Source organism: Martes martes (assembly GCF_963455335.1).
Source record: "Martes martes genome assembly, chromosome: 6".
Lineage (NCBI taxonomy): Eukaryota > Metazoa > Chordata > Mammalia > Carnivora > Mustelidae > Martes > Martes martes.
The window spans coordinates 24823808-24847462 of NC_137893.1; the positions used below are offsets into that span (position 1 = coordinate 24823808).

Here is a 23655-nt window from a genome sequence, read left to right on the forward strand (position 1 = left end):
TATTTGAGACGAAGTACTGTAAGATGCCTTCGGTTGCTGGGATTTTTTTTAAGATGGTTTCAGATTTATGAAATTTTTAGAAATGCCACGTTCCTGCATGATGGCTAATAATAGCTTCAGGTGGCATAGAGACCAGTTTTACTGACCTTGTCTTTTACATATGACTTTGGAAGAATCAAGATGCCCCTCGGATGGCAGTCGAGGGGATGGAGAGGTGTGACCTCCTTTCCCACCGTGGTTGCACGCTCCCTTCCGCTGTGGTGCTGAGGAGGGGGCCTGCGCTCACGACCTGGCCTGTTCCCCGTGGCCTGTCGGTAGAATGCTGTGCCCGCTCTCTGTAGACGAGAACACTGGATGATGATGATGATGATGATGATGATGATGATATGAATGTAGGTAGACGTGGAAACACGTACACAATGTCATTTTGAGCTGTGTCCTTCCACTGCCCCCTTCCCTCTCTCCACAAGGATGCTGTTTGGAGGGGCAGACACATTTCCTTGGAAAAGAGCGTGTGTGAATATTTGGCTTCTTGTTTGATTTAAGGATGGGCCCCCTCTGGGCTCACCAAAGCTGTTTACTTTCCCTGTGTGTTTTTGTGCAACACCCGGGTTTTGGGAGCTGCCTGGTGGCTTCCCCACACCTCAGTGCAAGCCCCTCCTGTCAGTAGCACATCCTTGTTCCTCAGGGCAAGCCCAGGCCTCGGGCCCTCTTGGGGATACCTGGCATTGGAAGGTCACAGGTCATTCAAATGGGGCTCCCTCGTCCCCTCCCAGAGTCCACTCAGCTGTCGCCTCAGACCCCCAGAAGCTCTGCTACCCTATGTCTCTGGCCAGTCCCCTGGCCTCAGAGTAAGACATATCTTCTTTACCCACTGGTTGGGAAGGTCACACTGCTCAAGTCCAGTGGCAAATTCTCCAGGACATCAATCAGGAAATTCCCCAGAGGTAAAGTCTTGAAAAACAATATTCTTTTACCCACCTGACATTGGGGTCCAAAGCCCTAAGTGGGAAGGGAAACGGTGTCACCCAAACCGAGTACATTATACCAGAAACTTGGAAAATGAACTGAATCACACAGGGTGGTCCCAAAACCCTTGTGGAACGTTGCAGAGTTAATAACCTAGTGGCTTAATGTTTGCTACCTTAAGATGCAGAAATAATGGAAACAATCTGTGAATTTTCTCTATACAACTGATAAGGACTTTAGTTCTGGTGGCTATATGACATAATTTTGCCTGTACCCAGAGGGCTTTTTTTTTTTTTTTTTTTAATGACAGGATTTTGAGCAATGTAAAGTTGCCAGTCTTACTTTAGTAAATTTGCTTTTAAATGCCATTTACAGATTATTTCTGTTGAAACTGCAGACCTAAATTATTGAAATTTAGAAATGCACAGGGACTTAATGACTCTCACATACACCCACACCCACCCACATGTGCACACACACTTCTTCTATCTAAAAAACTTAAGTGGGATGAAGGGGACCTACATGAGCAATGAGCTCAGCCTCTTTGTGCCTGGAAAGAAGGGACTAGAGCAGCCAGGAAACTCACTTTTTCCCCCTCACTTGGGCCTTTCTCTATGCCTTAGTCTCTCCAACACACACTTGCATGTGCGTGCCCGTGCGCACGGCCTACCCAAAGATGGCAGTGGCACTCTCGCCCGCCAGCCCTGTTGGTTGGAGAGTGCCATGGAATTTGTCCTGGTCTCTAGGATGTGTCCAAGAGGATTCCAAGCCATGTGAAAATTGCCCTGCTTTCTAGAGGGTGGACTACAACCCTACAACTTCAGAAGCACAATCATTTTATTAATAATAAGTCCTGTCTCCCCATGTTAGAGAAATCAACAAGTTCTAGGGATGAAATGTGTTTCTTCACAACCTAGAGCATGTTCAGTTTTTCGAAACTGCATTTTGGTGGTTTCCTTAATACCTTTCCTGTGTAGGGCCTCCCCCCCCCCGCCCCCCACCACCCCACCCCCAAATCTTAGAGTCCCTTTTAGTGAAGAGAGGTGGACACACTCTGGGAGTTGTTTCCTGTCCCTCCGGACTGTCTCATCAGGAAACACCTGCAGGTCCTGCGTCTGTCTGTACGGCCTCCTCAGTTCTCCGGCCATACCGGTGGGCCCCAGGGCAGTTTTTTACGTGAAGCAATAGAAGTACAAAATACTTAATTTTTTCAAAATTTAATATTTTCCATAAAATGTGTTGGTAATTCCCTTCCCCCTCCCCGTTCCAAATTCTTCTTCCCTTTTTTTTTTTTTTTACTTGTTTTTGGTTTTTTCCCCCTTGTATCTGGAGGACTAAAGAATTAGCACAGACACATTCTGATGTTAAGGAAAATAGCAAGTCACGGTAGCTGGTAGCGTCCCTCATTCTCTCTGTTAGTAAGTTTAAAAGAATGTATGAAGGTAGTCATGAATGTACTAAGTGTTCTAATCCTGCTTCAGTCCACTTGGGCTGTGTCCACACGACCACAAACATTTGACAGGGAATAAAGTCGTGTCTAGTGTCATGGGCGATAGTGTGCCCCTCCCCCTTCGGTGGTGGCCCCAGATCTTCCTTTCTTTTTATGTTCGGGTTGGAGGGGTTACCACATCCGCAGCAATCATCCACCAACCTATGGGATCTACTTAGCGGTGAAAGAATTCGCTGTTTAAATGGTAAGAGTCACTGGCCTACCCACACCGCAGCACGGCCACTTGGGTTCCTACAGAGATGGCCTCGGTTTCCACCTCCCCCACCCCCACCCCCATGTTGGCTTCTTGTCCGATTGCAGTGGGGTCTCGAGACCCCTCACGGGAGGTCACTGAGATCTCGCACCCTGCCTGGCTGTGTGGGTAGGAGCGCGGAGTGGAGGTGGGGGCCCAGGGGCCGTTCATGCCATTTGGAAATACTTGCCTCGTGTAGATCCAGCCTTAATGTTTTTCTGACATCCTAGTGAAAGCAGACCCTGCACAAAGTGGATATCAGAGTTAATACTGTGAGGAGACAAAATAACGAGAATAGTTTTACCAAAGATAATGAAATACCGCGTAATGTCTGCATTTTACCATTGATTTGAGTGCGTCCTTAGAAAACTGAATGTAACAAAAACCCAGGACATTTTTGGAAATTGTATGCTCTCTAGCAAACTTTGTGTGAATTTTTATACAAGCACTGTTTTATGAGTTATATAAAATGTTATAAAAATAGAAAAAATACGGTCTTTGTAACATCTTGTTTTCTTAGGGCCCAAGTCGCTCAGAGCCTGTGTTGGTCTAGTCTTTCCGTCTTTCTGTGAGGCCTCCCCAGCCGCTCCCAGGGGAGGACAGGAATGGGGGTGGGGGGGTGAGAGGGGGGTAGGAGGTGTCTCAGCCTCTCAAGCTTCCACGCCCCAGGGTGACCGTGGCACAGTTCACAGGATTTCAGTTGGCTGCAGCTGAATGACAGAAATAGCCAAATAAATCCTAATCCTTTTCTACACGAACCACTTCCTGGCCACACAGTGAGAGGCGCATGTGACCTTTTCATACCTTTACTGGTCAGGTGCCAGCCCAGCTCTGCGACCAAGGACCAAGCCTGCAGAGCTTCATTTCAAAGCCCCCCCCACCCCCTGCCTTTTTTTCCTCTCACTTTGGAGTCAATGGGATTTAGTTCCTCAAAGGTAACATATTATTAACTGAGAACAAGAGGTTACGTGTTTTTTCTTACCTCTTCTCTTTGGCTATTATAAATTATTTCATATTCATAGTAAAAATACCATCTCAAGCCGTCAGAGGAACATTGTTTTTGGCCAAGGGTCACGAAGATAGAAACTTGTGGCTCGTGATTGGGATACTTTTCCCAGGGACTCCGCTCTGCTGTGAATCCTGACACTTGTGTGTGTGTGTGAGCCTCGTCAGCAGGTTAGGGCCAGTCGGGGGCTGGAGTAACAAGTTTAAGCAAGACTTGAAGGAAGACTAAATTCTTTGCATTCTGGCTGTGGGTATGTTTGTTTTCTGCCCAAAAGAGAAGTCACAGGATTTCAGTTATCTGTGAGCTTACTTATAAAATCTAGTTCTTGGAGATAAGAACCACACACGAAGTTAATTATCATGATCACTGGAATGGTGACAGGCAATGGCCTCTTTGGGGAAGCTTCTAAACAAACGTAACTGTCCCCCACCATCCCCTGCGGCCAGTGGTGAGAAAGGCGAGACGAACACTCCTTCCCTACTCGCTGTAACAGCCTCTCACATTCACCAAGTACATACACGTGCTGGCCACGCTGCTGAGAGCCCAACCTTAATGATGGTCTCAAAAACCCCACGAGGGGGGCGCCTGGGTGGCCCAGTGGGTTAGGCCTCTGCCTTGGGCTCAGGTCATGATCTCAGGGTTCTGGGATCGAGCCCCGCATCGGGCTCTCTGCTCAGAGGGGAGCCTGCTTCTTTCTCTCTCTCTGCCTGCCTCTCTGCCTACTTGTGATGTCTCTGTCAAATAAATAAAATCTTTAAAAAAAAAAAAAACCCGTGAGGTAAGTTCCAGAATTGTGCCTATTAAGAAAGGTATGGTATGGCCCTGAGGGGTGCATATACTCTCCTTTAATTCTCCTAAAAATGAGTGTCTTGGGAACCATGATTTGTTTTGTGGTGAGGAAGCAGAGAGAAGTAGGTTTCTCGCCCAAGTTTGCGCACCTGGCGAATTGCGGTGTCAGGGTTTAAACCCGTTGGTCCGTTTCTGCAACAGCACACCAGTCTGGCTGCTGAACACCCTCTGAGCCATAGCACACACAAGATTCAGATCCGAAAACAAGTGCAAGTCACTGGTGTCCTTGACCACCCACGTCCTCTAAGCCCCAGTTTGTCTGATCTCAGATGCAGGTGTGCTGGTTTCAGATCTGTGTGTGAGATCACCGGCGACTGTGGAGAGCCCTGTTCTGGGACCAGTGAGCACACCTGGGAAGAGTTTGTGAAGAGGAACCGCCATGGATTGGATTCCCTTGGGGCAGAACCTGAGCCTTCCCGTGAGAGTGGCGGTGGGCTTGTCCTCAGGAGAAGGGGCAGGAGGGATGCAGCGGAGGCCGGGGAAGGCCAGGAGCTAGGGCGTGGGTCTCCACTGCTGTCCAGTTTCATCCCCATTCTGGAAAGCCCTAGACCTATGGATTGTTTGGCAGAATTAGTCCCAGGTGAGGCAGAGGTGCTGGTTGGTCCTTGTTAGAGGTCTTCGTCAGGTTGGAAAAGGGCAGCTCTCCTGGCAAGAGGGCCAAGGACTGAGCTCCAGAAGGGCCGCTGCAAGCAGGAGCGGTTAGCGGGCCCTCTGCCGCGAGGGAATGGGTGCTCCGGTGAAGGGGATCTGGGTTAAGCCTCCATCAGCATCCGCTGGGGTCAGACTACCAGAGGGGATGTTAAGCCAGACCAGTGGGCCCTGGTAGGCTTCGGTGGGTTTGGATGGGGCCTAGGAATTTGCATCCCTGCCAAGTTTCCAGGTGATGCTGGCCCTGCTGGTCCAGGGCCACACTCCGAGGTCCCCTGTGCCAGTGACTTCACAAGGTAGGCTGTACGTGTCACAGAAAACCAAAGGCTTAGCCCTTTTCCAATTATTAGAAATAGATCTCAGCTGGAATAAATGGTTTCCCATTGTGTTCAAATAAAACTGCTTCTTAACTAGCAATAAATGAAATCTCAGGTCAGCGGGAAGACGCAGGTTTACAAATGCTTACGCAGCATGGCCTAGGAGCACTGGCCAAACGTGGCTTTAGCCAGAGCCTAGTTCTACAGGGGGAAGCCTGTTCGTTGATTTTAGTTTAAGGTGTAAGAATTCATTTGTTCTTCTAAAGGGAGTTTGTGTTCTGGATGGCGAACTGTGTCCTTGACAGAGGTGGAGAACATGTTACGCCATAGCTCATCCTTCCAGAAGCTCCTACAGTGTGGCAGCTATGTAGTCAGAAGTGATGATGGGTCCTTAAATTACAGGGAGTTCAGGTTTTTGTAAGTGCTCCCTTTTTCTGAGCCCACTAATGGCTTAGGGACTTGACATATGTTATTTCATTTAATCCTCACAGGAACCCTGTTTCTCTCCCCCATTTTACAGATGGGGCTGCTTCTAGAGGTTGAGTAACTTGGTCAAGGTCAGACAGCTGGCAGAGCCAGGTGCTGCTAATGACGACTGGCTTGACTCCGAAGTCCGTGCTCGGGATTTCAGTGCCATGCCTTACATGGCTCCATGCAGTAAACTTTTTGGCTCAGGTCATGATCTCAGGGTTGGGAGACCGAGCCCCACACCAGGCTCCTTACTGGTTATGGAGTCTGCTTAAGGGTCTTTCTCTCCTCCTCTCCCTCTGCCACCCCTCCCCATCCCCATACTTTCTCTCTCTCTGAAAAAATAAAGTCCCAAGATAGAAGGCCCACTGGGTACAGATGACATCTCTACCGAAGAATCGAGAAGGGCATCGTGTGTGATCCATGTCCTCGAGGACATCTGCATGTCCTTGCAAATGCCTACTTTCACTGGCCTGCTTCTGATATGCCTGCTTAACCAAAAACGAACAAAAAAACCCTTAATCCAACGTGCAGGTCTTTGAGAGGAACAGGAAAGCGGCAGTCTCCGAAAGCTGCCTCCCACCTCAGGGCCTTCAGAGAAATTCCAGGGGACGGATTACGGGAGCAGCAGCTACCAACGGCAGAAGGAACAGCAGGTTGTGGGGCCTTTCCTGTACAGGAAAAGAATTTACGAAGAATGCCTGGTAAAAGCAACCGCATCTCTTTACACCCAGACTAGCCAAGGGGAGCAAGCCGGCTGGCGCTGGGGCTGGCTGAGGCTCCGCCCACAGTGCTAGGCACTTCCAGTGGAAAACTTGCGGGTGTGTATCCGCAGTCCCGCCCAGTGATGTGCTGGTAGATGTTTAAGAAATGACTCTCCAAGGGAAAAATAAGTACTGGTTTCTGATGATCGCGATTTCCATGGTGAAAATACTACCACGGGTGACTTCTAACTTCCTACGTGACCCGCTGAAAGCAGTTTGGGAGATGCCCTCTTTCTGCTCTCCAGTCCACTCCACAGAGTTTCTAATGTCCTACACTACTCCCTGGCAATTGTCAGTAAGCTCACTGATTATCTGACGGCACCTTTCTGCGAGCCCAAATGTGTGTGACCGAGATGAGGCAGAACTTGAGCCGAGTGTCACTTTACTTGCTGGATACAGGCTGCACCTTTAGAAGGTTCACGGAACGTACACCAGCACCCCAACCACAATCTTTCTTTTCAGCTTCTTAAAAAATGCTACTTATGTTTCCATCTCCCCAGTCATCACTGACCAAATAAACTGTGACTTAAGAAATAATCCCCCACATGTCTACTTTTCTCTACAAAATGTTAAAAAGATGATGAAATGATAGCCTAGCCATCTATGTAATTTTCCAGGGAAGACAACAGATGCTATTTGGCAGAGAAATTCTACTAGCATCGTATTTCCTAGAGGGCAGCTACTTCTTTGAAAGAATTAGCCATCATTACTGATAAAAGGGCTAGATCAGCCTCTACCAAAGTAGTCATAACTTAAAAAAAAAAAATCTTGCCGTCCCATTAGAGCAGGGTGTCTCAACCTCATCTCTACTCATTTGGGGTCCAGTAACTTCATTGTGGGGTGTCCTGTCACTGCAGGACGTGTAGAGGCATCACTGGTCCCTATCTACTTGATGTCCCTAACCACCACCCCCCCCCAGGTTGTGACACTCGAGAGGTCTCTAGACATTGCCCAACGTGAAATCACCCCTGGTTGAGAACCACTGCACTAGAAACATATACATCTTTAATCTTTTCCAATTTTAATTTTCACGGAGGTGGTGTTGCCACAGTGGCCTAGAAAGCAACCGTCATTTGGGTCAAGTAATGGATGAGTTTCGAGAGTTCTGTGAATCCTTACAAATTGCTTTTGTTTCTGCTATTTCATAACGGTGTTCCAAGTCCCTCGCACTGCAGACAACCGTAAGAGCTCAGTTTTTGCCACGTGCCCTCGCCAAACCAACATTCTCCATGAGATTTTTTTTTTTAGTTTGATTTTTTAAAACAGAGAGGTCTGGCGTGCGGCCCTGAACACTGCAAACAGCTAGGTGAGGTCCTAATTACCAAAAGCTTCAAAAAGCCTTTCAAGTGGTTTTTTCCTGCTTCCTAGCTAACAATAGCTCCTCTTACCTCATACAACACATTTTGATTTTCTCCTTCCTCTGAACACATGACAAGGTAAGGCAATTAGTACCCCGGCCCCCATTTGACCAATGAGGAAGCTGAAGCCCAGAGACTGAGGTCAAACTGTAACCAAGGTAACCCGACTTACTAATGGCAAGACTGAGCCTAAAAACCAGGACCCCTGACACATCCCTAGGTCACGCTGCCACTCACCACACAAGACTTCTTAGTCTTTCTACAACTTTCTAAAGAGAAGTCAAGAGGAGAGTGGGAAGGAGGAAGAGAGACGGAGAGCGAGACAAGGACGGAAGTAGAGGAAGTGAGAAAAAGTAAAGACATTAGTCTCCTAAATTATAATTCATAACTAAGTCCTGTTAAAATTAAAGTTTTTACTGGTAACTCAGTAAAGTCCAATTAACAAGTGGTAAAACCGAAACATTCCCTCTGTTGCTCTGCATATTATGTAGTCTTTCTTCCTGAGAGCTTGCCTAAGCTTTCAAATAAAGATCAATTTTTTGGAGTCTTCTGAAATTCAAGGTGTTAAGGCCTCCATACTCATGGGCCCAGACATCCCCCTGCTTTGGGCCACAGAAGTTTCCCTTCACTGTCAGTTAACCTGAATTCTCAAGAATTTATGGAGGGCAATAAAAGGACCCAGGCACAGCCAGTCTTTTTTCCATGACACCATCTAATGGGTCTCTACTTGAGCGGACTCTTCTAGTGCTAGGAAACTGTTCTGGGAGTCTACAAACCAATTTATTTCTGCAGATGTCCTCTTCTTGGATGACATATATTATGTGTGTCCCTTCTAATACTATTTTTTTAGACTTTCTCCTTTTTATAGCACTTTCTTGAGAATTAGAATAATCGGTCTCTCTTTGTTCTCTTCGTTGATAATGTGTGTGTTTCCCTTAAAACCTACTACTAAAATCTACTTTTTTTTTTTTTAAGATTTTTAAAATTTATTTGACAGAGAGAGACACAGAGAGAGGGAACACAAGCAGGGGGAATGGGGGAGGGAGAAGCTGAGCAGGGAGCCCGATTCGGGCCTCGATCCCAGGACCCTGGGATCATGACCCGAGCCGAAGGCAGACGCTTAATGACTGAGCCACCCAGGCGCCCCCTAAAATCTACTTTCACCTGAAAATTAAACTCTCAGCTTATTACCCTAAGCTGGGACACAGGTCATCCTATTTTTTTTTCTGTAAAAGGTCAGATAGTAACTATTTTAGGCTTTGTGGGCTACCTAAGGCCTCTGTCATATTTTCCTTCCTTCTTTTAACAATGTTTTAAAAATGTAAAAACCATTCTTGAATGCCATAAAAAAGGCCTCTGGGGCCCCCTGCCCTAAACGATTACTGTTAAATGGGCCCTAACTAGCCCATTTGCAGTGAGGTGGAACAACGTCACCTATCCATCCTTCTGAGGACAAACTGAAGGGAACGAAAGCTCACAAATCGGTAATTCAGAAGGGCTGGTGGAGAAAGGGGTCTCCCCACGGATATGAAGGGTGACCTTGACTTCAACTGGTTTTGCCATGAAGAAGTCTGAACCCAGGGAAGCTGGTCAGCAGGGATAAAACTGAAACGAAGGCACAAACAACAAGGCCAGTTTATTTTACACAGATTCCCGAGGTAGTTACTGTGCGGAACAGCAGGCTTGGCATTAAAACTCTCTCTGGGGTTAGTTCACTCAGGACACATCTCATTCATGCTCATGAGGCCAAAATGAGGTCAAAGCGAGCACGAATCAAGCCCTGGAGAGGATTCCAGGCCACGGGCAGTGTCTCCAAGCTATGGATCCCCATTTCCATAAAAGAGCTCCGCAGATTCCACTAAAGGTGAGGTGACTTTATTTTAATAAAAATGTCCTCTTTTGAAGCTGGCCCTTCCCTCCATCACTAGAAAGCAGTTTTATTAATATAAAGCAATCCATTTATTTAGACATACTCTTTTTAGGCAACTTTAACTTTTTCCACCGGCGTAACACCACTCTGTACTTTTCACTTTCTGTTTTCTCCTCCAACACTTTTTTCAGGAGAACCCTCATTACTGTCTCTGTTTCTGCTTCTTTATCCTCTCCAATCAGAAGATCCAATGTATCTCCCACTTTCACCTGAAAATGGAAAGAAAACTCAGCCTTCATTGCATTTTGGGAAACGCAGGCTAATGCAAATATCTCTTTTTTTTTAAGTTTATTTTTTTAGTCACCTTTATACCCAACATGGGGCTCGACAACTCACGGCCCTGAGATCAAGAGTTGCATGCTCCACTGACTGAGCTGGCCAGGTGCCCTGCCAATGTCCTTGCTTTGAGTTTTTATCCGGGAACCATCATTACCCAGAGGGCCACGTGAGAAAGGTAGTGATTCTGCTGAAACCGTCCCTTATCCCTGGTGCCTCCAGGTGAAAGGGCCTCGCTCAGGGGATGCCTCAAACACTCGTGCCCAATGCCATCCATGTGCTTCCCTCAGACCTAGACAGCTGCCTGCTTACGGCAGCTCTGGTGTGGTGTGGCCCACTCGCTCACCTCTACTGGATGACTGAAGGAAACACACGGAGGGATCTGTTTTGGTACAGTGACAAGAGGCAAAGAAAGCGGGGCACAATCAGAGAGAGTATGTGCATAGTAATTACTGCCAGCACTGAGAAAATAATTTCCAGTGTAACTTGTCATTGATTTCGACCCAGATGAGCTATGTAACTGGGGATGGGGCAGTCTGTTGAAAATTAGCCGCTGTGGAAGAACATTCAGCTGTATCTCTTAGAGAAATGGTAAACTTCTTCTCTAGCACTGATTAGCCCCGGTGATGCCACATCGTCAAGAAGACAGGACTCGGTTCACAAAGACAGAAGGATCAAGTTGGATGCTGACTCAATGGGTTCAAAGGGCTAACGTCAAACCCATTCTTGCTCAGGTGGGACCCTTAGGCTGAGTAGTCCCGGGCATGTCCCAAGGCAGTCACAGCACTGTTGCCAGGGACAGCCCATGGTGGGCACCTGGTCCTGGCAGGTCAGGATTCCAGGATCTGCCCAGTGACTCGGGAAGGAGCTAAACGGACCCAGGTGTCGTATGTTTTTTCCTCTAGGACACAAGCCAGGACTGACTGGGGCCATCTCAGACCACTCACCACGGCTTCCCAGGAGGTGGGCAGCAACCCCATGTGTGGGCCATGGACTCAAAGTGGGCACACAAGGCCATTTAAGAGTCTACTGGAGGGTTTCTGTTTAAAAAGTATGGTGCCACTTGTACCTTATATTCTGATTAATGCTCTCTGAGGCAGTCCTAAATTCATGCTGTCAAAAACATCTGCACCTTACCTGGGCAAACTCATATTTGTTCTCCCACCCATTCAAGGGCCCAGTATTCGGTCCACAACGTGGGAATACACACCTCTGCCACCATGCCACACTCGTCAGCCTAGAGCAGTTACATGCGAAACTCACACAGCAGCTGGTTATAAACCATTACCCTTTTCCCCTCTGGGCTGAGAAGCAAAAAGGCTCAAACCGTAAGGAAGCATGAAGACTGCTTCTCCCCTGGGTCTGAAGGATGGGCTGACCTAGGCATCATCTAGGGGGTCTGTCCTCCTATAGTTCTCATGAGTTCAATTAATAGGGGAAAAAAAAAAAAAAAAGACCATTTACCCCAACTGTGTGGATATTTAAAATCAATGTCCGGGGCGCCTGGGTGGCTCATCGGTTAAGCGTCTGCCTTTCGCTCGGGTATGATCCTGGAGTCCCAGGATCGAATCCCACACTGGGCTCCCTGCTTGGCAGGGAGTCTGCTTCTCCTACTGCCCCTCACCCCACTCGTGTTCTCTTTCTCTTACACTCTCTCTAAAATCATAAAATCTTAAAAAAAAAAAAATCAATGTCCAGAAGTACAAGGTTTGAGAGCATTTTGAATGCTTTTACATTTTTCAGCATGGCTTTATTAAAATTCACTTTTTAATAAGTAACATACGCATGTGATACAAAATATACACAGAGCCAACCGCAACCCTCCTTTGTATCCCTTCACAATCTGCTGTGTGTCCTGCGTGCGGCTGAGCAGCAGAGGCCTCTGGGAGCTTACTTCTAAGGCAGCGAGCAGGGAAGGAAGGCTTTTCCTTTAGCCAGTCAATCCCGGGGAGCAGGGAGTTTAGGAAGCTTCAGTCCTTTTGTGTAAGTCAGCAGGCCCTGGCTCGCCACAGCACAGACAGGCAGCCTGCTCCGAGCTGCAGCACCACAAACCCGCCTGACCCTTCAGGGCCAGTGGCCAGGCACAGCCCCGTGCGGCAGGCCTCAGAAGGGGAGGTGTCCTTTATTCCCTGCAAGGGCCTGTCCTCGTTCATGCGGGAGACAGCACAGCAGACACAAAGCAACACTGGTTGGGATTAAGGGCTGTTCCAAATATCTACATTTCAAATCTCCCCTTAGCTGCAGTTACTATGGCTACAGGCCTCCTAGTAACAAGGCAGTCGAGTGTTAACACTGGCCCCTTCCTCTGCTGACCCTCAGGAGAAATCTGGAAGGCAGCCGAGACAAGAGAACACCCAAGGCAGAATGCAGCAGCAGCAATTAGACTGTAGTTAACAACATCTCAAAGCAGAGGGGGGAAGATGGACTTGTGGCGTTTGTAAATGAGGCCCTGGCACAGAGGCGTGGCGCACCCAGAGCAGGTCCTGCCTTAGGAACACTGCGGCTGAGGAGAGGGGGCAGGGCTACAAGCAGGCAAAAGCAATTATGGGACAAGAAGAGCCTGATCTCCAGAGGCACGTCTGTAGCGCCTGATTTCCCGCAGCTCACAGAGCCATGACTGACATGCTGAACCTGCCGGGTCGGGTGCCATCACAGACCACAGACCCTGGGACTGTGCGGCTGAGACGAGCACTGGGGAGTGCCCCCTCCTCCTGTCTGTTTAGCCATGAGAGCCTGTAGGATCCCAGAGAGCAAGGTCTCTGAAGAAAGCCTCAGTGCTGATCCGGATCCACGGCCAACAGCTCACACCCTCCCCTGCCCCAGAGCAAAAGGATGTAGTTCAAGCCCTCCATCCCCAGGGGAGTTGTGAAACATGAAACAAGCTTCGAAGCCACCTACAAAAGTGTGTCTGACTTCCTGGGAACATTTGTTCTCTAGACACTAAGAGTGAGATTATGTCTGCTGATGCCTCGTATGTCTGTGTCTTCCAAGCTTTTTTTTAAAAGATTTTTATTTACTCATTTGAGATGGAGACACACAGAGAGTGCGTGCATGAGGAAGGCGGAGTAGAAGAGGGAGAGGGAGACGCTGGCTCCCTGCTGATCCCGCAGCCCCCTGATCCCAGGACACTGGGATCATGACCTAAGCCAAAGGCAGATGCTTAACCACCTGAGCCACCAGGCATCCCCCTCCCAAACTTTTTTTAAACAGTCTCTGTCATACACCTTTTTTTGTGCTTTGTTAACTTTTACTATCATTACTGTTTTTCCAATTATGAAAGTGATCTATACTTATAAAAAATTCAGAAAATAGAAAGAATAAATATAACCTATAATGGCCCAAAGATAAATACTAGTATTACTAATTCTAGACGTATGTATACCTGCAACTTATTTCTACAAGAATTCACAACTTACACACACACACACACGTATGTGTGTGTGCGCACACGCGCGTGTGTGTGTATGTATGATTTATAACAACACTGGATGCTGGAAATACATTTTCTTATACCTGATTTCTTTCACTTAACGACAGTATTGCTATGGACCTGTTAGAAAACAGGAAGTGTCTTTTCTAATGGCTGCTTTGCGTGCAGAGCAGGGCATGCGGCAAGTGTCGCGGGTGCTGCCCAACTGACCAGAATCACACACTCACTCAGCTAACAGCAGTCCACCGGGACCGCTACACAATCAACTCTTCTCAGTCTCATTATTAGCTTTTCATGGGACGAATGACTCGGTTAACGGATTTTTGCCAACTGTGATAGTGGTCCGTCTTAAAATTTTAAGGAAAAAAGGAAAGTTTTCTCTTAAGGACATCAAGGCTGCAGAAGAGCAAGTGGTCTGTGTCACCAAGTTGGCTGGTGATTCTCGCTAGCTTGACCAGGCCTCTGGGGAGTCACAGAGCGTGAAACACAGACACACACAAGGGGTCACTGATGCCCCCTGAGGGTAAGTCGGGGTGGCACTGAGTACTGGCAGAGAAAGAGACAAAAATATCTGCTGTCAGAATAGCTCACCGTTCTGCTTTTCTTCCACAATTTCTCCCCGTTCAGCCTGAGTTCACCTTTGTAGAATGCATCTTCCACTTTACTAAAAAAAAAAAAAAAAAGAAAAAGAAAAAAGTCAAATGCTTTGAAACAGAAATACATTCAAAACAATTACATAGGTCTGAAAAAAAAAAAAACAGCTGCCATTAAGGCTCATTCTGACAGGGACCAGCCTCTCCACAAAGCCTCCATTCTGGCTGCTGGGAAAGGGGGAGTCAACTGCTCCCACGTGTATCTCAAACAGCGAGACCCAGGGGCCCTTCTGAACGGACGCCAAACTGTGGCAGAGACCCACGGACATCACCGGGCAGGTAAGCTCTGGGAGGGCTCGGGGTACCCACCCCCCCGCCTCCTGCAGCAGCCACCTGCAAAGCGGGAGCTACCAGGATTCAGGACCACCAAAGGGCTCCAGGCTCTGAGAAAAAAAACAGGCACCACACGTATGGTGAGGCCATTAGCAAATCCTCTGCGAGTCTGCACTGAGGTGGGGAAACTCCAATCCCGCAGCCACCGATCTCTCCATTCAGTCACTAGGGCAACCGGACCAGGAGAGAGCGCTGGCAGAATCAGTGAGCTCTTCTCTTGCCGCTCAGACTCCAGGTGGTTAACATCTGGGGTTCTGCTTATAACAGCAGCAGCTACTTCTCTGGGGGAGAGAGAGTTCCCCCTTACAAGTTGGCCAGATTTTAGAGCATATTCAGTAAATCCCCATGGGGAGGCCTATGGGCTCAGTCATCTTTACGAGTCCTTAAGTGTCATGGATTAAAAAATTAGACTACGCCGTGAAATTAGGTCATAAAGGTATAAATTGCACATGGAAATCTGAACATATTATCCATACCATGATTCTTATCTCGCATGCAGTATGCACACAATGACTGCTAAACGAATGAAAGAACAATGAGGGTCACTATTCTTGTATAATTAGTCTAGCAGGGAGAACAAGAATACTAAAGAAATCCTGAAAGTTCCACTTAACATCTCTACGCACTACATATGAACACACAGAATTTTCTTTGTAACAGCTAACATACAATGAGTACCTACTATGTGTCAGGCACTGCTCTGTTATTTTTTTAAATTTAAATTCAATTTAACACACAGCACATTCTTACTTTCAGAGTAGAGTTCAGGGATTCATCAGTTGCATTAACACCCAGTGATCATCACATCACGTGCCCTCCTTAATGCCCATTGTCCAGTTAACACCCCTCCCCACTGCAGCACCCCTCCCCACTGCAGCACCCCTCAGTTTGTTTCCTAGAGTTAAGAGTCTCTCATGGTTTGTCTCCCTGTTTTTGTCTTATCTTTCCTTCCCTTCCCCTACGTTCATCTGTTCTGTTTCTTTTTTTTTTTTTAAAGATTTTATTTAATTTGACAGACAGAGATCACAGATAGGCAGAGAGGCAGGCAGAGAGAGAGGAAGGGAAGCAGGCTCGCCGCCGAGCAGAGAGCCCGACGTGGGACTCGATCCCAGGACCCTGGGATCATGACCCGAGCCGAAGGCAGCGGCTTCAACCCACTGAGCCACCCAGGCACCCCCATCTGTTCTGTTTCTTAAATTCCACATACAAGGGAAATCATATGGCATTTGTCTTTCTCTTATTTTGCTTAGCATAAGACCCTCTAGTTCCATCCATTAAGATGCTTTAGGCAGAGAAGCACCAACTTCTAAAGTAGGTGCTACTTTACATTCTACAGATGAGAAAACTGAAGCTAGAGAATTCAAGGAACTTGCCCAGGCTCACACAGAGCACGAAGGTCTAGTTACACAGCCTGCGTTCTTGACCACATGACACGGCTTCTGTTGTTTCTAAAAGGTACCTTCTTATCCTGTGGCATTTGTGAACCCCAGGCCTGGATTCCTCTTGCTATATACTCTAATGCGGTCATGACTTTCCTCAAGACGCTGGTATGAAATCGATGGCTCATCTTAAGAGTCGACTGTGTCTTAGAATCAGGGAAATACGGCACAGGGGATGTGCGGCGGTGCCCTGCCTTGCTGCTGGAGTCAGGGTTCTCGTCTGTAGCCAGAAACAACTGCAACAGGTGACCGGAAGGTCATCCCATATCTGTGGCTCCCCTCACCACAGATGGGCTGAGTGATGCGAACTACTAAGTTAAAATGACAAGAAGACAAAGCATTTTGTAATAAAACGCACATCAGACTTACTTTCTGCCGACATCTAGGCCTGTCTTTAGGATGACATCGTACCGAAAAGACTGCACCACTTTCTCCAGGTCTTTGTAGTCTTTGACCACACTGGGGTCTTCCTCAAGCCCCTCTTCTTGCTCACTCATCTCATGGTCACTCTCTTCCTCAGAGTCCTCGTCATCCTCGGCCTTCTGCAGAGTCTTCTTGGTGGACTTCTTAGAGCTTATATTACTCTTAAGTCTTACAGAAAGGGGGAAAATGTATTCTGGAGATACTACAAGGCCTGGGAGTCTCAGCGAGAAAATGTTACGGAAAAACGTTTTACAATTTGATGTGTTTAACTGGGTACTAGAAAAATAGAAGTATCGATTCCAAGAAGCACAGAGTTTCGATGAAGGTGTCCCTTGCAGCGCGCCCCACAGTCCAATCCAGGCATCTGGCTTTCTCAGAACACTGGCAGGGAATCTGACACCCGTCATAGCCATGGCGCATATAACCTGAAACAGACAGTAATTCAGTTGTATGTCACAAGTGCAGTGTCCTGGCATTCTTACAACATAAACCATGCATACCACGACCACTCCACATGAGTACTGTACTTATTCTCCCCTACAAAAGACCATATTGGTTTGCACATAGCCAGGGCCATGCGCTTTTCCATTTTGAGTCGTCTAGCTGTGCTTCCCTTAGGACGGTGGAACTAGATACTAAGACGTGTGAACACACCGGTTCTCCTCTTGTCCATCTGCCAAATTGGCTTAGATACTGACTGCTACTGAAAAATATTAACACTTCTTCTCAAAGGTTTTAAGAAAATGATCTCAGGCACCTGGGTGGCTCAGCTAGGTAAGGGACTGCCTTCAGCTCAGGTCATGATGGGAGTTGCGCATTGGAGTCCCTGCTCAGCAGGGTGTCTGCTTCTCCCTCTGACCCTCCCCGCCTCATTCTTGCTCTCTCTTTCTCTCTCAAATAAATAAATAAAACCTTAAAAATCTCACGGACAGAAAGACTATTAGCTGACATATGTCACATCCTTACAATACTGACTTTGTCAAGGAAGGACACCAAGTCATGACTTACAAAACCCAGAGTGAATCTCTAGACTTTATTTCAACCCCCAACCCCAGCAAATCAGAGCTAGCAAGGAGGAGACCGGACATGGTTACCTTTTACCTTCTTTCTCCTATTGTTTGAGGCTTTAGCAAGCAGAACACGCCAGGAGACCCTGAGGCGCTAAGGTGCTGACGTGCCAGAGAGTAGCCAATTCCTAGGTTACCTCAAGGGCAGCAGAAACCATCTTATTATGATGGTAGCAAACCCTCCCAAGTACATCAAGATGGCTTTAGAGGTCATGATTTAGTAACATGAGAAGGGTTGCCATGTGGTCCATATCCTCAAACCTTAAGTCTGTGAATGACTTTCCATGGTGCCAAGGCTATACCTTCAGACAGATTTCTTTGATGATGGTTTCAATGATTTTTCCTTCCTCCTTTCATCACAAAGCTTACAACAGTAATTACCTGTAAGCCCACTCAAAAGCACACAGCTAGCTACTTCCAAGTTATATATATATTTTAAAGATTTTATTTATTTATTTGAGAGAAAGAGAGGGAGAGAGACAGAGAGATCACAAATAGGCAGAGAGGCAGGCAGGGAGAGAGGGGGAAGCAGGCTCCCCTCTGAGCAGAGAGCCAGATGTGGGACTCGATCCCAGGACCCTGAGATCATGACAGGAACCGAAGGTAGAGGCTTAACCCACTGAGCCACCCAGGTGCTCCCCAAGTTATATTTGTTAACATCTTGGCTCTTACTTTTATTGGCATGATCAGGGTAGACAACATGAACTCAACTCTATCTCACTGCTGTTGGGACCCCAATCTGAGTCTTAACTGGGAAATAAAGCCGGCATAATTTAAGGGTTGCTTTTCAACAGAGCTAGAATTTATTTATTTATTTATTTATTTTTAAGATTTCATATTTGACAGAGAGACAGATCACAAGTAGGCAGAGAGGCAAGCAGAGAGGGGGGAAGCACGCTCCCCACCAAGCAGAGAGCCTGATGCGGGGCTCGATCCCAGGACCCTGAGATCATGACCTTGGCCGAAGGCAGAGGCTTAACACACTGAGCCACCCAGATGCCCCCAGAACTAGAATTTAAAATAATTTTTGAATGTTATAAAATCCTCAGAGTGCTCTAAAATACTGAATGGAAACTATCAGAAGCACCTTAAAGAGAAATATTGAAACAAATCATTCTTATACATATTCGATCTAATTTAATGAATGAATGATATGAATAATAACTATGAATGAATAATAACTATGCATAGAAAAAACCCTCAAATTTTATAGAAATCGGTATAAAGAAAGAAAATAGTGTATTTCAGTAGTTCCTAGACTTTGTATTTCAAGGATCACTACAATCAAAAATTAAGGAGTTCCTGGCTGGCTCAGTTGGTGGAATATGTGACTCTGGACCTCAAGTAATGGGTTCGAGCCCCACACTGGGTGCAGATATTACTTAAAACCTTAAAAAAAAAAAGTTACCTAATGGTGGACTTTTTACCAAGTAAAGATTTTTTTTTTTAAGTTGAAGTTGCTACTCTTATTACCATAATTTAAGAGAAAGAAGATTTTAATGATTAGTATGTGAAACATTTTCAGGTAGAAAATTTGAAAAGAATAAAAGAAAACTCAAACCACCCATATTCACTCTATGACAATGACTTTTAAAATTTTAACATATATCCTTCACAGTGTAATTTTAAGAAAAGTAATTCTCTCATAAGCAGAGCCTTTCATACCTTTCTGCCCATCCCAAACACACAAGAAGGTTAACCATAAGAGGCCACAGCTTTCTATCAGCCTCAGAAATGATTGGTTAGTAAGATGCTCTTATAATACAAAAGATAAAGATGGGCATTAATGATGATAATTTGCCTATCTTTTTCAAACTGTGGGTCATGAGCCATTATAAAATTTTTACTTTTCAAGAACCAAAACTGGGAATGCCTGGGGGGCTCAGTCAGTGAAGCGTCTGCCTTAAGCTCAGGTCATGATCTCGGGATCCTGGAATCGCTCCCCAAAACCTGGCGTCAGGCTCCCTGCTGAGCTTCTCCCTCTCCCTCTGCTTGTGCTCTCCCGTGCTTTCTCTCTTGCTGTCAAACAACTAAATTAAAAAAGAATTTTTTTAAAAAGAACTAAAACTGAAATGTATAGCAGTATATCACATACAGTAAGAGTAAATACTGCTTTATGAAACTTTCATTATAATACATATACACGTATGTAAGTATACATACACACATCCTGGGTCACCATGGAAAATGTATTTAGTAAAGATAATAGTAAAAAAAAAAAAGTTTGAAAACACTGGCCTAAGTGACTTCAGCGAAGCCTGTTTTGCTATCAGGTGTGATGCCAAAGGCTGTACATATGCCTGCGAGCTGAGAACCTGGGTGCACATTCCTCCCAATGAATAATACTCCCGGAGCCGCGTGTGCGTGCAGGGATGAAAAGGGCAGCCTCTCCGGGATCACTTTACACAGGGCCCTCATTTTACAGATGAGCACAAATGAGACTTGGAGCAATTTAACAATCTGCTAGTTCATACAGCTAGTAACCAGTACAGCCAGGATTCCAACGACAAGTCTTAACCATCATTGTTTACTATGGGCCAGGCCCCGCTCTACCTATTCATTCATTTATTCCTTCCAAACAGCCCATCTCAGTGACAGGGTCACACATATACTAAGTGGATTCAAACCCAGGCTCCCTGGGTAAGTCAAGGCTCTTTACCACCATGCTGAACTATCAGTCAGTCTTCTGACTCCAAGTCCACTGTTCTTTCTGCTACTCCATAAAACTGATGTCTCATTTGCTCTTGAACAAACACCAACTTTCACCAAGTCTAATACCAGAGAGAATGGATAGTTTCAGGAGCAGAGAAGTGGGAAGAACTACTACCCCAACTTAGAAGAAATCCTAAGAGGAAACATCCTGGGGAAGGGAAGTCTTGTCTGTCAGTCTCTGGAATCCCACATTTCCCTCCCAAAGTCCTGCCATTATACCACACTGTCATCTTTTATGAGGAATGCCTGATTTTTGTATTATCATCAATGATGCTGCTTTTTGTATGTATCATGAATGCATTACATTTACCTACACGAGGAAACTTTTACTAGCACAAAATGACTATTTAAAATCATACTCACGGGGCGCCTGGGTGGCTCAGTGGGTTAAAGCCTCTGCCTTCGGCTCAGGTCATGATCCCAGGGTCCTGGGATCGAGCCCTACATCTGGCTTTCTGCTCAGCGGGGAGCCTGCTTCCCCCACCCTCTCTCTGCCTGCCTCTCTGCCTACCCGTGATCTCTGTCAAATAAATAAAATAAAAAATCTTTAAAAAAAAATAAATAAAATCATACTCACATAGAAAAACAACATAACCAAAATGTCGAGCCAAGCATTACCTTTGCGTTGATTAGCTATTCCCTCTTCGTGATCTGCTTCACCCTCTGGCAAACCCTGGCACATTAGGACCATAAGATTGAGAAAACATGCTAACCTAATTTTTGCTGGAGATGACAGGGCTACGGGGGTCTGAGAACCGAGTTCCAACACAGAGCTTTCAAAAGGGTCAGAGGAGGGGTGGTGGAAGAGAGAGCTAACCAGGCGAACCCCTCTTGGACTAGAACAGCAGTGCTGGCAAGTACCGGGGTTCCTTACAGTCCACTTGAAGAAAAGATCCTGCCACTGGAAAGAAAAGTGTCTGTCCTTTTAGCATGGCTTCTCCGTCTTCCAGGATCCACACAAGTCCCACTCTCCCTCTCCACCCTCCCCTGCCCTTTTCCAAACTCCTGTGGTACCAATGCTGTGTGTCTTTTGTACTATTCTTATCACCAACTTTCTCTTAATCCCACTACCCCCCCCAACTTTTCTAGTTCCTCTTTACAACAAAACTCCTCAGAAACAGTTGTCTACACTCTTCTTAATCCCTCTCATTTTCTAAGCCCAAAAGGTCATGTCAGTCCTCATCTCCTTTGACTTTGCCGCAGCATCTGAGACAACGGACCACCCCCCTCTTCTTCACTTGGCTTCCAGGACACCTTGCTTCTAGTTTTCCTCCCACCTTACCTGCTGTTTCTTCCCTTCTCCCAGACGTCTTAATGTCTCCCAGGGCTCAGTTTTCGGCCTTGCTTCTCTTCCACATTCACTTTCTCTAGCTCAGTTCTGTCAGCTTTGACAAATGCTTTTCAAGACACCAAACGCTTCCATGGCTTTAAACACTTCCTATATGCCAACTACTCCCCAAGCTATAATCCCCATTCCAGACGTTTCTCCCAAGTTCCAGACATGTGTATCTGTGCATAAGAGTTAATAGAGCAGGCTTGAGACTATCCTTAGAAAGGCCTGCTTGCAAGGTGGGCCTCTGGAAACCTGGATTTCTGGATTCTCAGCATTCTCAGAACTGACAGGAGTCGCTCACTGGGTCTAAACTGTTTGTACCGTTTCTTTTCTTTTCTTTTTTTTTTTTTTTGAGAGAGAATGAGTGAGAGAGAGCATGAGAAAGGAGAAGGTCAGAGGGAGAAGCAGACTCCCCAAGGAGCTGGGAGCCCGATGCGGGACTCGATCCTGGAAGTCCAGGATCATGACCCGAGCCGAAGGCAGTCGCTCAACCGAGCCACCCAGGTGCCCCTGTTTGTACCATTTCTTATGCTGAGTACCTGCTTTCCTTCTGGGAGTCTTAAATTTTGGTACATGCCAGGCAGACAGCGCCCATGTGACTAAAGGCAATCAACACCTGGGCAGAGGCTCTAAAGAGCATCCCTGATAGACAAATTTCACATATGTTGTCACAATTTGTTGCTGGGGACTTAAGCATGTCCTATGTGAGTCCACTGGGAGACGACTCTTGGAAGACAACCTGGTTTCCTGCACTCTTGGTCCTATGAGTCTTCTCCCCTTGCTGACTGTGTTTTGTATCTTTTTGCTGTGATAAATCAAAGCCACCAGCCAGAGCCAAGTCCTGTTCCTAGTCAATCAGTGAACCTAGGGGCGGTCTTGGCAACCCCAGACACAATATCCAAATGCCTGACTTCTCCACTTGGGTGTGTAACAGGTACCTCAAGCTTTATTGGTCCAAAAACAAACTCCTGACATGTCCCCAGCCCTAAATCTGTTCCACCTGTAGCCTTCCCCATCTCAGTGAATGACAACCCCATCCCTGTAGGTGCTGAGAAGAGAAGTTTCCAGTCATTCCTGATTCTCCCTCATATCCATATCCAATGTCAGGAAATTATGTTGGCTGTATCTTCAAAACACGTCCAGCATCCCATCACTTCTCACTACTTCCACTGCTACCACAGATTAAACCATCATGACAGATGATGACAGCAATACTATAAAGGCCATTTACCACAGAGCTGTGATTCTTTCAAGAAATAATTTATACTGTATCACTCCTACAAAAGCAGTGAGAAAAGGTTCCAGGCTCTATGGGATCTGGCCTCCCCATTCTCCAGTCTCTTGCCACTCTCAATTTCTGGTCTCTCAGGTCCAGCCTCACTGGCTTTTCTGATGCTCTTCACATACGACAGGGAACATTTCTGGGTAAGGTCTTTGCCCCAGCTGCACCTAGAAATCTCTTACCCCAGACAACTGCATACATAACTCATTTTCTTCAGCTCTTTCCTCAAGTATCACCTCAATGCTGTCTTCTCATTCCAATTTTATTTAATAAGCATCTTGCCCTCTTACTCTCCCCTCACTCTGCTCTATTTTTTCCCTCCATAGCACTTCTCATCTATCAACTTACTGGGTTTCTCTTTTTTGGACTGTTTCCCCTAACAGAATATAAACTCAAGGATAGAAATCTTCACCTCTTTTGTTTTCCTCTGCTGAATCCCAAATGCCTACAACGGTGTAGCACACGGTTAAGTGCTTAATTAACCACTGTGGAATGAAAGTAGATCAACAGAAATGAAGCATGAAAAATGAATCCAGAAAAGATCCCACAATGCTGGAGCTGGATTGAAGAGCAAAAGGCTAGCTCTCCAAAGGCCGTACCTATCAAAGTTTGGACCTGACCCAGAGAGCATGTGAATCACAGAAAGATCTTAAGCG

The 23655-nt window shown here is 46.4% G+C and overlaps 1 protein-coding gene across 3 annotated transcripts in view; it reads right to left on the bottom strand.

Moving 5' to 3' along the window:
* The window catches only part of MTRES1 (mitochondrial transcription rescue factor 1), a 30390-nt gene that overhangs the window by 5956 nt on the left and 779 nt on the right, over positions 1 to 23655 (bottom strand). Inside the window, exons 2-5 of one of the 3 annotated variants that reach the window (XM_080807193.1) lie at positions 16552 to 17030; positions 14349 to 14421; positions 10095 to 10260; positions 2902 to 2953 (exon numbers count right to left, since the gene is read on the bottom strand). In XM_080807193.1, the coding sequence (XP_080663319.1) occupies positions 2919 to 2953; positions 10095 to 10260; positions 14349 to 14421; positions 16552 to 17018 (741 nt within the window). In that variant the 5' untranslated portion in view covers positions 17019 to 17030 and the 3' untranslated portion in view covers positions 2902 to 2918. Of the gene's footprint in view, positions 1 to 2180; positions 2954 to 9353; positions 10261 to 14348; positions 14422 to 16551; positions 17031 to 23655 lie in introns of those variants that run through there. The other 2 variants (XM_080807192.1, XM_080807194.1) reach the window with 2 other exon arrangements.